General features: G+C 60.9%; 1 protein-coding gene across 13 annotated transcripts in view; it reads right to left on the reverse strand.

Moving 5' to 3' along the window:
• Window positions 1–367: 367 nt before the first annotated feature.
• Window positions 368–12,614, reverse strand: part of PPP6R2 (protein phosphatase 6 regulatory subunit 2) — an 82,063-nt gene continuing 69,816 nt past the window's right edge. For 9 of the 13 annotated variants that reach the window (XM_041756291.1, XM_041756298.1, XM_041756287.1 and 6 more), the window contains 14 exons: window positions 9,633–9,836; window positions 8,390–8,454; window positions 6,837–6,952; window positions 5,336–5,421; window positions 4,926–5,006; window positions 4,475–4,572; window positions 3,946–4,003; window positions 3,656–3,780; window positions 3,330–3,487; window positions 2,862–3,027; window positions 2,690–2,778; window positions 2,168–2,321; window positions 1,246–1,434; window positions 988–1,148 (listed from right to left, as the gene is read on the reverse strand). In XM_041756291.1, the coding sequence (XP_041612225.1) occupies window positions 1,097–1,148; window positions 1,246–1,434; window positions 2,168–2,321; window positions 2,690–2,778; window positions 2,862–3,027; window positions 3,330–3,487; window positions 3,656–3,780; window positions 3,946–4,003; window positions 4,475–4,572; window positions 4,926–5,006; window positions 5,336–5,421; window positions 6,837–6,952; window positions 8,390–8,454; window positions 9,633–9,836 (1,641 nt within the window). In that variant the 3' untranslated portion in view covers window positions 988–1,096. Of the gene's footprint in view, window positions 766–987; window positions 1,149–1,245; window positions 1,435–2,167; window positions 2,322–2,689; window positions 2,779–2,861; window positions 3,028–3,329; window positions 3,488–3,655; window positions 3,781–3,945; window positions 4,004–4,474; window positions 4,573–4,925; window positions 5,007–5,335; window positions 5,422–6,836; window positions 6,953–8,389; window positions 8,455–9,632; window positions 9,837–12,614 lie in introns of those variants that run through there. The other 4 variants (XM_041756290.1, XM_041756292.1, XM_041756295.1 and 1 more) reach the window with 4 other exon arrangements.

Here is a 12,614-nt window from a genome sequence, read left to right on the forward strand (position 1 = left end):
CTGCTTTGTGCCCACCCACCCTGACGGGTGGCGATGGCCATTGAGGTGCACACGGAGGCTGGCCTCCAGGGTGCAGGTGCCGTGTTCCCTCCTGTGAGTCCCACCTGCACAAGGAGCCAGCCAGGTGGATGTTGGGCGCTGGGTTCCCAGCAGGTGTGGCTGGTGGTTGGGGGGGGGGGGGTGAACAGATGTGGACACAGGCAAGACAGGTGATGTCAGGTGAGTCATTAGGAGACCACCCCCCCCAGCTCAGCTGTTGGCCTGTGGCCGCCCAACCACCCCAAGGGGGGTGCAGTGGGTGCAGGAGGGGGGAGCTGGGAAGGGCCCGGCTGGGGCTCCGGGCTCTCAGCCGCACACCACACAGGGCTGTCAGTAAGAATAACACAACTTTTATTGGGAGTTGGGGTCTTGGGTGCCCTGTCAGGTGATCAGAACATTAAAAATGGACTCAACACAAAATAATCCTGCAGACCCCCCAGGACCCTGTGACCTGGCCCTGCCCTCCCACAGGCGCAGACCCTGCCCCACCTGGCACTGCTGAAGCCCGTCTCTGTGCCCCGGCGCCCCCGCCAGGTGTCCCCACTGCCCACTCGGCCACGAGGGGCTTGTTTTAAGGCAGTCAACTTCGCAGCCCGGCTCCAGGCCGGCTCCCCGGGCAGCTACGGCCCTGCGTGGCCAGTCCAGCTCCAGACCCACGTCTGTCCCCAGGGCCGGGGAGGCCCTTCGCTCTGGCTGGACACAAAAGTGCAAACACGTGGCTCTTTCCTGCGTTTGTTTAAAAAAAAAAAAAAAAAAAAAAACGGTAAAAACGGACGCTCGGAGCCTGTGGCATCCATGACCTCGGGCTGCACGGCATCTGGGACTGCCCGGCTCCCAGGCAGAGCACATCGGAGGCCTTATTGCTGTAAGCGGAGCTGGGCTCGACACCCACTCAGGGTCGTCAGGAGAGACGCAAGCTGGGCCGTCCAACTGGTTCCAACTGCCAGCTTTACCAATGCAGCATTTATTTTAAAATAAAATTAAATTAAAAAAGACAAATTGCATCACCAGGTAGTTTCCTCGATTAAGGGCGCGCCGTGGCTGGGTGGCAGCAGCGTCACACGGGGCCGTTCAAGGCGGCTCCTGCGGGTGGCGGGGAGTCCATCTTCCTGCGGGGGGGCGGGCAGGCACGGTTGGGAGCTCCTGAGGCTGATGCCCCACAGCACCCCGAGGCCCCGCAGCCCCGGCCCCAACTGCCCTGCTTACCTATCCTTCGTCCCTGTCCCCAGGACAGCTGCTGTGCACGTGGCTGGGGCCGCAGTGGTGACGGCTGCCGGGGGCCCCGCTGCGGTCATCCCGGGGGTGCTGGCCAGGGCAGCGGGGGCGGCCCTGGGGGACGCGGCCGCAGCTGGAGCGCAGGGGGCTTCCACAGGCACGGGGAGCGCGGGCTCGAACCTGTGCCAAAGGTAGGCTCCGGTGTCCTGGTCCACCTCGGCCAGGACAGCCCCACCCCCAGCGGCCTGCCCCCGTTGGCCTCCGCGGGCACTCCTGGGACAGCCAGGAACAGCGGCCTGGGTCACCGAGCCCCAGACGAGCATGAGCCCATGGCGGCCCCGCAGCCCCACGAGCACTGGGAGCACCCCAGCCCCGGACGCCCATGGCCTTTGGGGACCACAGAACCGGCTCGGAGCAGGGCTGGTGCCGAGGGCAGTTGGCGAGGGAGGCTCGCAGGGAGGCTCGCAGGAAGGCTCGCAGGAACCCCAACGTTGCGGATCCCAGCGCACCCTGAGCCTGAGAGCAGCAGCCCAGTCAGCGCCCAGGCGCAGGGCCCCTCAGAGGCCCCACCGCCCCTCTCGGGCCCTGCCCACCACGCCGCCAGGGTGGGTGGGTCTGTGCAGCGCCATCCCCAAGGCCTGCAGCTCCCCCGGTGCATGCGGTGTGTGCGGAGGAACCAGCGATGCCCCGTCAGGGCTCCAGGGCCCAGCAGGGTGCGGACACCCCGTCCTGCTGCATGGGCTGTGGGCCCGACCCTGGGCAGCCCCAACCCTGAGACTCCGGGGGGCGGTGGGGGGGTCATGCGCTCATCTCCGCAAAACACCGGAGCCCCGGCTCCACTCCCCTCCCCTCGCCAGGGGGCTGGAGACGTCTGTGAGCACCCGGGGCCCTGCGCGCACCCCATTCCGCACACCTGGGGGCTGACGTGGGCAGCAGGGGGGCCTCCCGGCTGGGACCCATACTGACAGCTTCCAAGGCACCAGCCGTCTTGTCCTCACTGCTGTCGGAAGCCACCAGGGGGGCCTTCCTGGTGACACACACACTCCAGGCACAGGGGGAAGCCGGGCCTACAGGATGGGGCACAGGGTGCTGGTGACGCCCAGGGAGGATGGAGAGGCCACAGCGCACGGCCTCCAGGCCCTCAAACCCACGTGTGCATGTGTCCATTTCTAGGAACCGTATGAGGACAGTTGTCCCCCCTCAGGCCCGTGGCTCCAAGCCCCTCCCTGGGCCCAGGGTCAAGGATGGCCAGCGAGGCGGCACAGTGTACCCGGAGCCCTGGGGAGACCGGCCTGGGCTGGGTAAGCCCTCACCGCTGGCCAGAGCTCCTGGCAGCAGGGCCGGGCGCAGGCAGGTCAGTGTCCCCAGGGAGACAGAGCCGTGGGGCCCAGGACCACGTCCCCCATGCCCTGTGCTCAGAGCCCCTCCTACTCACGGGCTCGCTCTGGGCCCTGGTCCGGGCCGTCCGGGGCATCGCCGTGGCCCGTGTCCACTGGGGAGCTGCATCTGGGCCCGGACTCGGAGCTGCGGAAGGCAAGGCTGAGCCCCCGCCGGGGAGGTGCCACCCCCAGGCACACACGGGGTGACCTCCCGGCCCGCCCGCTCACCAGCAGAAAGGCTGGAAGTCGGTGAATTTGGCCCAGCCCTTTTCCTCCAGAGCCGAGGGGCTGGAGGTGCTGGCTGCCCACACGCTGGAGCCCACGTCCACGGCCACTCCCGGGGCCGGCGCTGGCGAGTTCCCCGGCTCATCAAACACGCTCCACGAGGTGCCTGCTGGGGAGACACGGCAGTCCAGGTACCCTTGACCTGCAGGTCGGCCCCACAGGGAGTGGTGCAGGGCAGGCCTTCCCTGGTGGGCCTGGGGGGGGGCGGGGACGACACCGGCCACCACTGTGATGGGGGCGGGGGCAGCCAGGGTCCGAGCCACAGCACCTGCCGCCTTCAGGGACACTGCCTGAAGCCGGTGCCAAGGAAGTCGGCAGACAGCAAGCCCACGCGGCCCCCAGCACACAGAGAGGGCTGTGTCCCTGACCAAGTCCCCTGCCCCGCCTGAACCCCATGTCCCCCACAGTTACCTTCTGAGCCACCCTCCAAGCGAGGAGGCCCTTCCTTCTGGGTGGAGGCCAGAGGGGCACCGGCATCCTTGTCGGCTTCCAAACCCTCCTTCCTATCCTGGCCTCCACGCTCCAGGCCATTCTTGGAGTAGCTCTCTGAGGTGTGAGGACCCCCAAACCTAGGGAGGGCACACGGTCAGAGCAGCCACCAGCCAGCTCCGCAAGGGGCACCCAGGCCCCACCCCTCCTGTGCACGCACAGCATCATGCTGGGGCAGGGCTAGGGGTGCGCACACTGTTCTGCGGCCTCTGCATCAAGGGGCCTGGGGGACTGGGGGGCCCTCACACCTGGCTCTGGCCGTAACCCGGGCCATGCAATGCATCTCCTTGTCCTCCCAGATGTCATCTTCCTCGTCATCGTCAAAGGGCTGGATGTGGTCACTGCAGCAGGCCTCAAACAGAGCTGCACTGGGCTGCAAGCATGAGCACGCATGCGGTCACACGCGGCTCCCAGCGGGGCTCAGCCAGGCAGGGGGCGCTCAGGACGGGGCCCAGGCACGAAGCAGCCCTGTCTCTCCGGCTGCCCACCCACCCGGCACCCCTGTCCCTGTCCAATGAGGACGGAGCTGGGAACTCACACTGTCCTCATCGGCGTCAATGCTGAAGTTGATCTCTGCAATCCTGTCGAAGGGGGCACTGCAATACACGGGGGGCACTCAGCACGTAGCCGCCAGGGCCTGTGACACCCCACGGACTGTCGTGCGTGCCCCCGGCTGCACCTCGCAGGGAACAGAGCAAGGCCCACAGGGGTGGACGTGTCTGCAGGCGGCCACGTGGTGTCAGCAGACGGGGACCTTGACGGAGGGGGTGGCCCCTGCCCTCCTCCCTGGGCCCACTCTGTCCCTGGTCTGCACGGTGATGACCTACCTTCCTGGGGGTGTCCCAGCCTGGCCCCTCCCACAGTGACTCTGAGTCACACTTGCTTTCAGCTCAGGAAGTGGCCGAATGGCCTCCAGGCCCAGGCAGGACAGGGCCACACCGAGGACTCAGCTCCTCCCAAAATGGACAGGGGACAAGGTAGTGGGCAGTGATGAGGGATCCAAATGGGGCTCCCGACCGAGGTGGGCAGCTGGGACACGGTGCCCCGGGCACATCCTGGGAGCTCACTTGACACTGTCATCCTGGTCGGCAAACTCCTCGTCATTGAAGCCAAACTGGTCCACGAAGGTGGCCGTCATCTGCTGGACCTGGTACTCCGAGAAAGCCTGGCAGGGGTGGCACAGGGTAGGCCTCAGACCGAGGCCGCTCCCAGGGAAGCAGCGGTGCCTCGCGGCTTCTCCCAACCTAACCTCTTGGGGGAACACGAACGCAGGGTCGTGTCCAAACAGCCTCGTGCGAGTCTCACGATCATCCACTGGGTGGCTCGGGGGCCCCCCCTCGTTCAAGGGGCTGCACGCCTAGCCCCTCCCCTGCTGGAGCCTGGTGCGTGGGGACCAGAACGCTCCCCTGGGCTGCTTTCTGCTGCAGCTCAGCAAGGCGCTGGGCAGGACGGCCCGGAGCCTGAGCGCCGCCGAGGGCGGGAAAGGGCTGCCTGAGTGTGCAGAGCGGCCACACGCACCTGCTGCAGGGACAGCTCATTAGGGAAAGCGCCCTCCATGTCCTCATCCTCACTCGAGGGGTGAAGGTGGTGGGTGCTTACCTGAAACAGCCAGAGCGGGTGGATGTGAGCCCCGCTGTCCCGGGGCTCCTGCCCCCTGCCCCTCCCTGTGGCGTAGCACACACTGGGCCTGGGGCACCAGGAGCCCCAGGACGCAGCAGGGCACCTAAGGGGTCAGGGGAGGGGCTGACACCCGCTCTGCTGAGGCGGTAGGGGCCCCGGGATCTGAAGCGGGACGCGGAACCAGGGACCCACTGCACCTGGCTGGGCCACATGGGTGCACACGCACACACGCACGTTCCACAAGCACCCAGGAGGGCGTGGCCCCAGCGCCAGCCGACGCCAAGTAGCAGCACAGCCGAGCCCCTCACCAGGTCCACAGCGTTCCTGCGATTGGTCTCCGCCAGGGTCTCCTCCACAAAGTTCTCCCAGCGCCCTCGGCAGTCCGCGGGGAGCCCTGCAAGGGAGCAGTGCTGGGGAGCCAGGGGACGGCAGCGGGGCACACAGGGCGGCTGCTGGAAGGGTGCCCAGGGATCCCGTAGGGGCGCTCGCGGGGTGGGGCCCAACCTCAGCACTGGGGGCTACAGCCTGGCCGCGTCCTCCGCCCTCCCCGGCCCTTTCAGTACATCCCATGCACCTGTGTTCTGGAAAGTTCACAGCTGAGTGACGTGAGACCAGGACAGAGAGCTGCTGGCTCACCTCCCGCACCCCAAACTGTCCCTCTGTGGGGAGCCTCCTCGGGCCAGACACCAGCCTGGAGGCCATGGACCGAGCACAGCCCCTTGCTCCCATCCTGGACGGCCACCCAGAGCTTCTGGCCAGAGGGACCACAGCAGGGACTCTCTTGGGGGGCAGGGGCAGGCAGCCAGTGAGCCAAGACCACAGGTCTACACCTGCTGCACAACCAGCCCAGAGGCTTCCAGTGAGGCTTCCTCAGCTGCACAGTGGGGGATGGGCTGAACACCTGCCCATGCCCTCTCCAGGCTCAGGGCACTGGGGCCCTGCACGACCATCTCCCCACACCCCTGGAGGGACCCCACCAGGCGGCTCAGCCTCTTGTGTGAACACCACTCACAGGGCACAAGATCCCACCCAGGGCTGAGGAGGGAGGACGGTCCTGGTCGTGAAGCTGCTGTGAACACAGCCCCAGCGCCCTGGGGGGGTCCTGGCTTCTGCCCACCCTTCGCCTCCTCGGCTCACTCGTGCATCCCCCCATCTGCCCACTGCGAGCTCCGGGGCCTCTCCACCCCCCTGCTCAGGCTGGCCCAGGCATCGTCCACCCTGGCAGGGCCACTCGGGCCCTCCCAGCTGCCCGCCTTCCGGTCTAACCAAGACCCCCTTGGGCCCTCTTCAGCTCACGAGGCCCGGCACCCAGGGCCTGCAGACCAGGCCAGGGCATGAGAGGGCCAGAAAGAGGGGTGAGTATTGGCCCCAGGCTGAGAGGGTGGCAAGTGTCTCGGGGTGAGGGCAGAGGTGAGGCCCAACCAGAGGAGAGGCTGCCTCGGCTCAGGGCCCACAGCCCCCTCTTGGAGCATGGAGGCCACCTCCCCCGGCTCCCCCGACTTGGCTGGAAAGGTCTGCAAAGCTGCCTGAGGCAGAGGGGGGTGGCGTCCAGGCAGGCCTCGGGGTCCCTGGATAGAGCACAGTGCTGGCTCCCGAGCCACGAGCTGCCCTGCAGGCGCCTGACATGGTCTCTGGGCACAAGGAGGACCAACCCCGCGACCCAGGCCCACCTGGTTAAGCAGCGTGTCCTGATACCACTTGCTGGGGGCGCTTGAGGGCAGGAGGTGGCAGTCAGGGGTCACAGGCAGCAGCAACACCCACCACAGGGCTCCTGCTGCCAGGAGGGCAACGAGGGCAGGGAGGGCTCACCTCGGATGACCTCGCTGATGTGGGTCTGCATGGGGCCCCTCTCCAGATTCTGCACCACCGCGTTGGCGATCCGGGTAAGGTGGCCCATGTTGCCGCGCCTCATGCCACCCGCTGCCCTGAAAGGAAGTGGGTTTTCAAGGGGACCACTGGGTTTTCCTCCTTTCCTCCTTGTGCGTCCCCAGGGCCTGACCTTTGCCCCCTGCGGGTCCTTCCTCACAGCCTTCCCTGCGGGCCCCTTCTGTTTGGAGAGCACCTGCTGTGTGCCAGCCAATCACTCCAACCTCACCAGGAAGTGCTAACGAGGCAGATGCCACCCCCCCAGCAGCAGGGCAACGTGGGGCCTCAGCGCCGTGCCCCTCACCCCACACCCAGACACCCCTGAGCTGTCCGGCTCCAGAGGCCCTCCCAGCTTCGCCCAGGCTGGCTGACCCAAAGGAACACCCACTGGGACAGAGGACTTAGACAAAAATGCAGGACATCCCTGCTCTGTGCTGATGGGGGCCGACCGAGCGCGACACGGGCAGGACACAGACGTGGGTGGGGCCGGGACGGCTGGGAGCTGGCCGGTCACAGCTCCAGACCGAGCTCCGTGCGCTCTGAGGCCCACAGCCTGGCTGCCGTCCACGTTCCCATCACACACAGCTTTGAATCCCCAGTCACACCCCCGACCCAGCAGGAGGGCAGGTCTTAAACTCCTCCCTGGGTTAGGGAGACGTAAAATGCTCCCCCAGCTACAAAGGCAGCTCGTGGGCGTACAGTGGGCAGAGCCACTTCCCACCACACCCTCTGTCAACCCTGAGCCAGTGAGCCCAGCCTGCTGGAGGGAGCTGAGAACACCTGGTGGCACAAGCTAACAGGGAGCGGAGGGCTGGGCCAGGGCAAGGCCTCCCGGCCTGTCGCCTTAACCTCTGGGATGTTGTGAACCCCTTGGTGGCAGCATGAAGTCCTCCCCCCACAGGTACCCATGTGCACAAATACATGGACTATACAGATGAGGCTCTGCAGGGGCCTATAGTGGGCGCTGCAGAGACGGGGCCAAAGGAAGGGAAGATGGCCCTGTCTCGGCAAACTGGTGGGTTCTGTGACAGCAGGATGTGAGCCGTGGCCCAGGTGAGGTCGGACAGCTCCCAGGAGCTCGGTCGGGGCTGAGGCTGCCCACATGGCCCTTGCAGGCCACACCTTGGGTGACCTGGGTGGTTGAGACCTTGTGGCGGGGTGGGACCACCGGTGCTTCACAAAGCTCCCAGCGGAGTGCAGGAGAAAAAGCAGGAAGTAGCCTCGATGCACTTCTGAGGTTTTGGGGCTCAGTAAGAGAACCGGCTGGTGGCTGGGGTGAGGAGATGGGAGGACTGAGGACACACTGTGGGGTAAGACTGGGGTCTCTGCTGATGGAGGGGGAGGGCAGTGCTGGGGATGGAGCTGCTCTGCCCGTCTCCTCTGGTCACCTGGGGCCCTAACTTTCCCTGGGCGGCAGCAGCTCCAGGTGTTCTCCCGGGAGCAGGACCCCCACACTGGGCCCTCAGGCACCCCCGCAGCACCCTGTGGGTTCTTACTGTGCGTGGTCGTTGGCTTCCCAGGCCTCCAGGATCCTCTGGACCAGGCAGCACTTCTGGAACAGCTGGGGGGTAGGTGACACAGGTCAGGGTCCACAGGCTACCCCCTGCAACCTGCACCGCGCGGGTTAAGGGGATACTGCCGTGGGCTCCCTGCTGTCCCTACCACGCAGCAAGGGCAGGTGCTGCCCCAGGCCCCATAGGGCTGCCCAGCTCCACTCCTCCTCTGTGCTGTCCTCCCACCTTCTCTGTCTAGAAGCAATGATTAGGCCTGAGGGCATCCATTGGCTTCTGGGCCAGGATCCTGTGTCCTGTGCCTGCACATTTGTTCTGGGACCCAGCTCACACCCCACCCTACACAGGGCCTCACCATCGGGGGGGGGGGGGGGAGGGGGGAGGCTCCCTCACTGGGCTCCAGGCCCCTGCACCCCCTTCCTGCTCCCAGCTGTCCACCTCCTGGGCTGCTGTTAGCCTGCATACGGCAGGACTCGCTCAACCACAGCTTCTATGGGGTCTGCCAGGCCCCTGGCCCTACAGCCCCCGGCCTTCCCAGGGAAGCATCTCTGAGCCGGCTCCTTGACATAGGGAGGGGCATCTGTGCCACTTCTGCACGGCACCCAGCTGGGTACGTGTTTGTTTCTTCTTTTTTTTTTTTGTTTCTTCTCCTTAGAAAATGCTAAGGCCTACTGTCTGCCAGACACAAGGCTTGCTGTTCCAGGCAGAGGAGACACAGACACCCACACCAGGTGTGCTCACTCGGGGCTCAGGAAGAGCTGGGGCAGTCCTGGAGGTGAGCTTCCTGCCATGCACTCATGGGGCAGGAAGAGCTGAGGAAAAGAGAGGGAGTGTAGTTTCCAAAGGTCCATAATCCCAGAACATTTTCTCATGAGAATGGAACACATTCTGTTTCCCTTGCATTTCCCTTTGGGTTCTCTCCCGGCAGTAGTAGCTCGACAAGATACGGTGGACTGGCCTGGAAGGAGATCACAGGGCAGCATCAGGCGCCCTCACCCCTCTGGTGAGTGGCCCCCCACTCGGGGCCCTGCCCCTGGTCCCCCAGCACAGCAGCCCTGGCAAACATGGACCCTTCCTGTGTGACTCTCAATCTCGTGGGTGGAGGGAGGGCAGCACATCGTGCCCTGGAGGGTCGGGGTGGCCACGGGCAGCCTGTATTGGAGCGGACAGCCACACACGCTGGGCGGGGCCGGCATGCAGGGACACGCAGGACACTTCCTGGACTTACATGAGTCACCATAGTGTTCTCGGGGCGGCTGGCAGCAGGCTGGGGGGTCTCTGGGTCCCCACTCCCGGGCAGAGGCTCCACCCCGCTCTCCGGTCTGCTGGCTTCCGCCCTGTCCTCCCGGGCAGCGTGGGACAGAATAGCGGCTATGCATAGTTCCACTTGGAAGTGCAAAAAGTTATTCCAAGTGTACTTAAAGAACAGGTCCTGGGGTGAAGAGAGGACAGGGGAAACTCCTTGGACCAGTGTCCTCCTGCAGCGGGACCACAGAGGGAGGGGATCGCCGTGCCCTGACCACCCAGCAGGAGCCCCGACCCTGACCATTCCATCTCAGCTGCAGTGCTGCACTCTCGTTCATCTCTGCTCTCATCTAACCACATCTTTTTGTCCTTAAGTCAAAAGCTTAACTCATTAATTTTTAGCCTCTTTTTCTTTCTCAGGTGTCCTCAACAGGCTGCACCACCTGGAGTATCCACCTTAAATTCCTTAAATACATGGTACACATTCTGCTACATAGTATTTTTACTCTTCTTCCTTTATCATTTTGTCTTTGACTCATGAATTACTGGAAGTACATTAAGTTCTCGAACAGGGACTGTATTCAGGGAGGTGTGCACAGTGGACACGCCCTGAGGGAACCCAGTGGGCCCACCCCAACTGCACAGGCCACTGGCCAGGGGAGGCTGAATGCAGGTGGCTGTCCCCTCCCCTAGACCAAGTGGGCACAGCAGCCCACCTAGGATTCTGGCCCCATGTGCCAGCAGCACAGAGGGGTGACACAAGCGTGCCTGTCCACATCCCTTTGGCCTTCTCTCACAGCAGTGACTACGGAAGCCTGTGTCCCAGGCCTTTTGCTGCCCACGAGGAAGGAGGAGGACATGGTGTGTGGGGTGGGGGAATGGGGTGGGAAGATAGGGTATGGATGCCACCCCAAGATAGGAGTATGGGCCCCTCCTTCACACCAAGGGTTTGAGCAATGGTTCAAGGCAGGAAGCCCACCTGCCTGACACAGTTCCCAGGTTTACCTTCTCTGCCGGTATAACCCTGAGTGATCCTGGAGATGGCCTCAGATGTTTCCTCATCCTCATCAGAGTCAGACCCACCTCCCAGTAAAAAAAAAAACAAACCTAGGCCAGATGGCTTCACTGGTGAATTCTCCCAAATATTATTACATTTAAAGAAAAATCAACACCATCAATCCTTCTCAAACTCTTCCCCCCAAAAGAAGGAACACTTTCTGATTCTTTCTATGAGGATTATCATAGAAAACTAGACAAAATTATCAAAACTAGACAAAGACATCCCAAGAACACTACACACCAATGTCCCTTATGAACACGGATGCAAAAATCCTCAACAAAATACTAACAAACCAGACTCAGCAGCATATTAAGGAACTATGCTCTGTGACCAGGTGGGATTTATTCCTGGAATGCAGGGATGGTTCGACATCTGAAAACGAAATGTAATGTACCATATTAACAAAATAAAGGGGGAAACACATAATTGCCTCAACTGATACTGAAAGTACATCTGACAACATACAAAACACTTATATTGCTATATACACTAGCAATAAAAGGAAATCTCAATGCAATAAGGGATATGTGGCTGGCAAGCAGCAACCACCGCACTCAATGGTGAAGGACTGGAAGCTGTTTCTTTACGATGAAGGATGAGGCAGGAAGCCCACTCTCTCAGTGTTGCACTGGAAGTTCTAACTGAGCAATTAGGCCAGATACAGAAATAAAAGGTGTGCAAACTGGAAAGAAAGAAGTAAAATTACCTCTTTTCACAAACGATACAATCGTATATGCAGAAAATGCACAGATTCCACATAAACTGTTAGAGCTAATAAACAAGTTCAGCAAAGTTGTAGGACACAAAATCAACACACAGATTAGTGTATTTCCACACACTAACAATTTAGATTAAAAAAATTAAAGAACAATTCCATTTGTAGTAATGTTCAAAGGGATAAAATACTTAAGAATAAATTAAAACCTAGGAAATGAAAAGACTCATACACTAGAAACTACAAACACTGCTGAAAGAAAGAGAACCTTAACAAATGGAACGTCGTCCATGTTCATGGATGGACTGGAAAACTTTGTTTTGTTAGGATAACAGTACTACCCAAACCAGATCTACAAACTAATGTAATATGTATCAAAATCCCACTGGCATTTTTTGGGATAGAAATAGGAAACCCGGGATCCCTGGGTGGCGCAGCGGTTTAGCGCCTGCCTTTGGCCCAGGGCGCGATCCTGGAGACCCAGGATCGAATCCCACGTCGGGCTCCCGGTGCATGGAGCCTGCTTCTCCCTCTGCCTGTGTCTCTGCCTCTCTCTCTCTCTCTGTGTGACTATCATAAATAAAAAATTAAAAAAAAAATTTAGAAATAGGAAACCCATCCTAAAATTTGTATGGAATCTAAAGGGATCCTAAGAGGCAAATCTTGAAAAAGATCGAAAAGCCGATCTTGGGATGCCTGGGTGGCTCAGTGGTTAAGCACCGCCTTCAGCCCAGGGCGTGATCCTGGAGTCCCAGGATCGAGTCCCACATCGGGATCCCCAGAGGAAACCTGCTACTCCCTCTGCCTGTGTCTCTGCCTCATGAATGAATGAATAAACTTAAAAAAAAAAGAAAAGAAAAAGAAAACATGGGAAACCTTCATGACAGTTCTGGCAATGATTTCTTGCATATGACACCCAAAAGACAATCAATAGAAGAAAAAAATAGGTAAGTTGGACTTTATAAAAATTTACAACTTTTGGGTCAAAGATACTATCAAGAGAGTGAAAATAATCCAGAGAACGGAAGAAAAGATTTTTGAATCATGTATCTGCTAAATTTTAACACAGAGAATATACAAAGAGCTCCTACTATTCAACCATAAAAAAAAAAAAAAACCAAACAAGCCACTTAATGGACAAAGGACCTGAACAAACGGTTCTCCAAAGATAATCATTAGGGAAATGCAAA

Source organism: Vulpes lagopus, chromosome 5 (genome assembly GCF_018345385.1).
Source record: "Vulpes lagopus strain Blue_001 chromosome 5, ASM1834538v1, whole genome shotgun sequence".
In the NCBI taxonomy this organism is placed as follows: Eukaryota; Metazoa; Chordata; class Mammalia; order Carnivora; family Canidae; genus Vulpes; species Vulpes lagopus.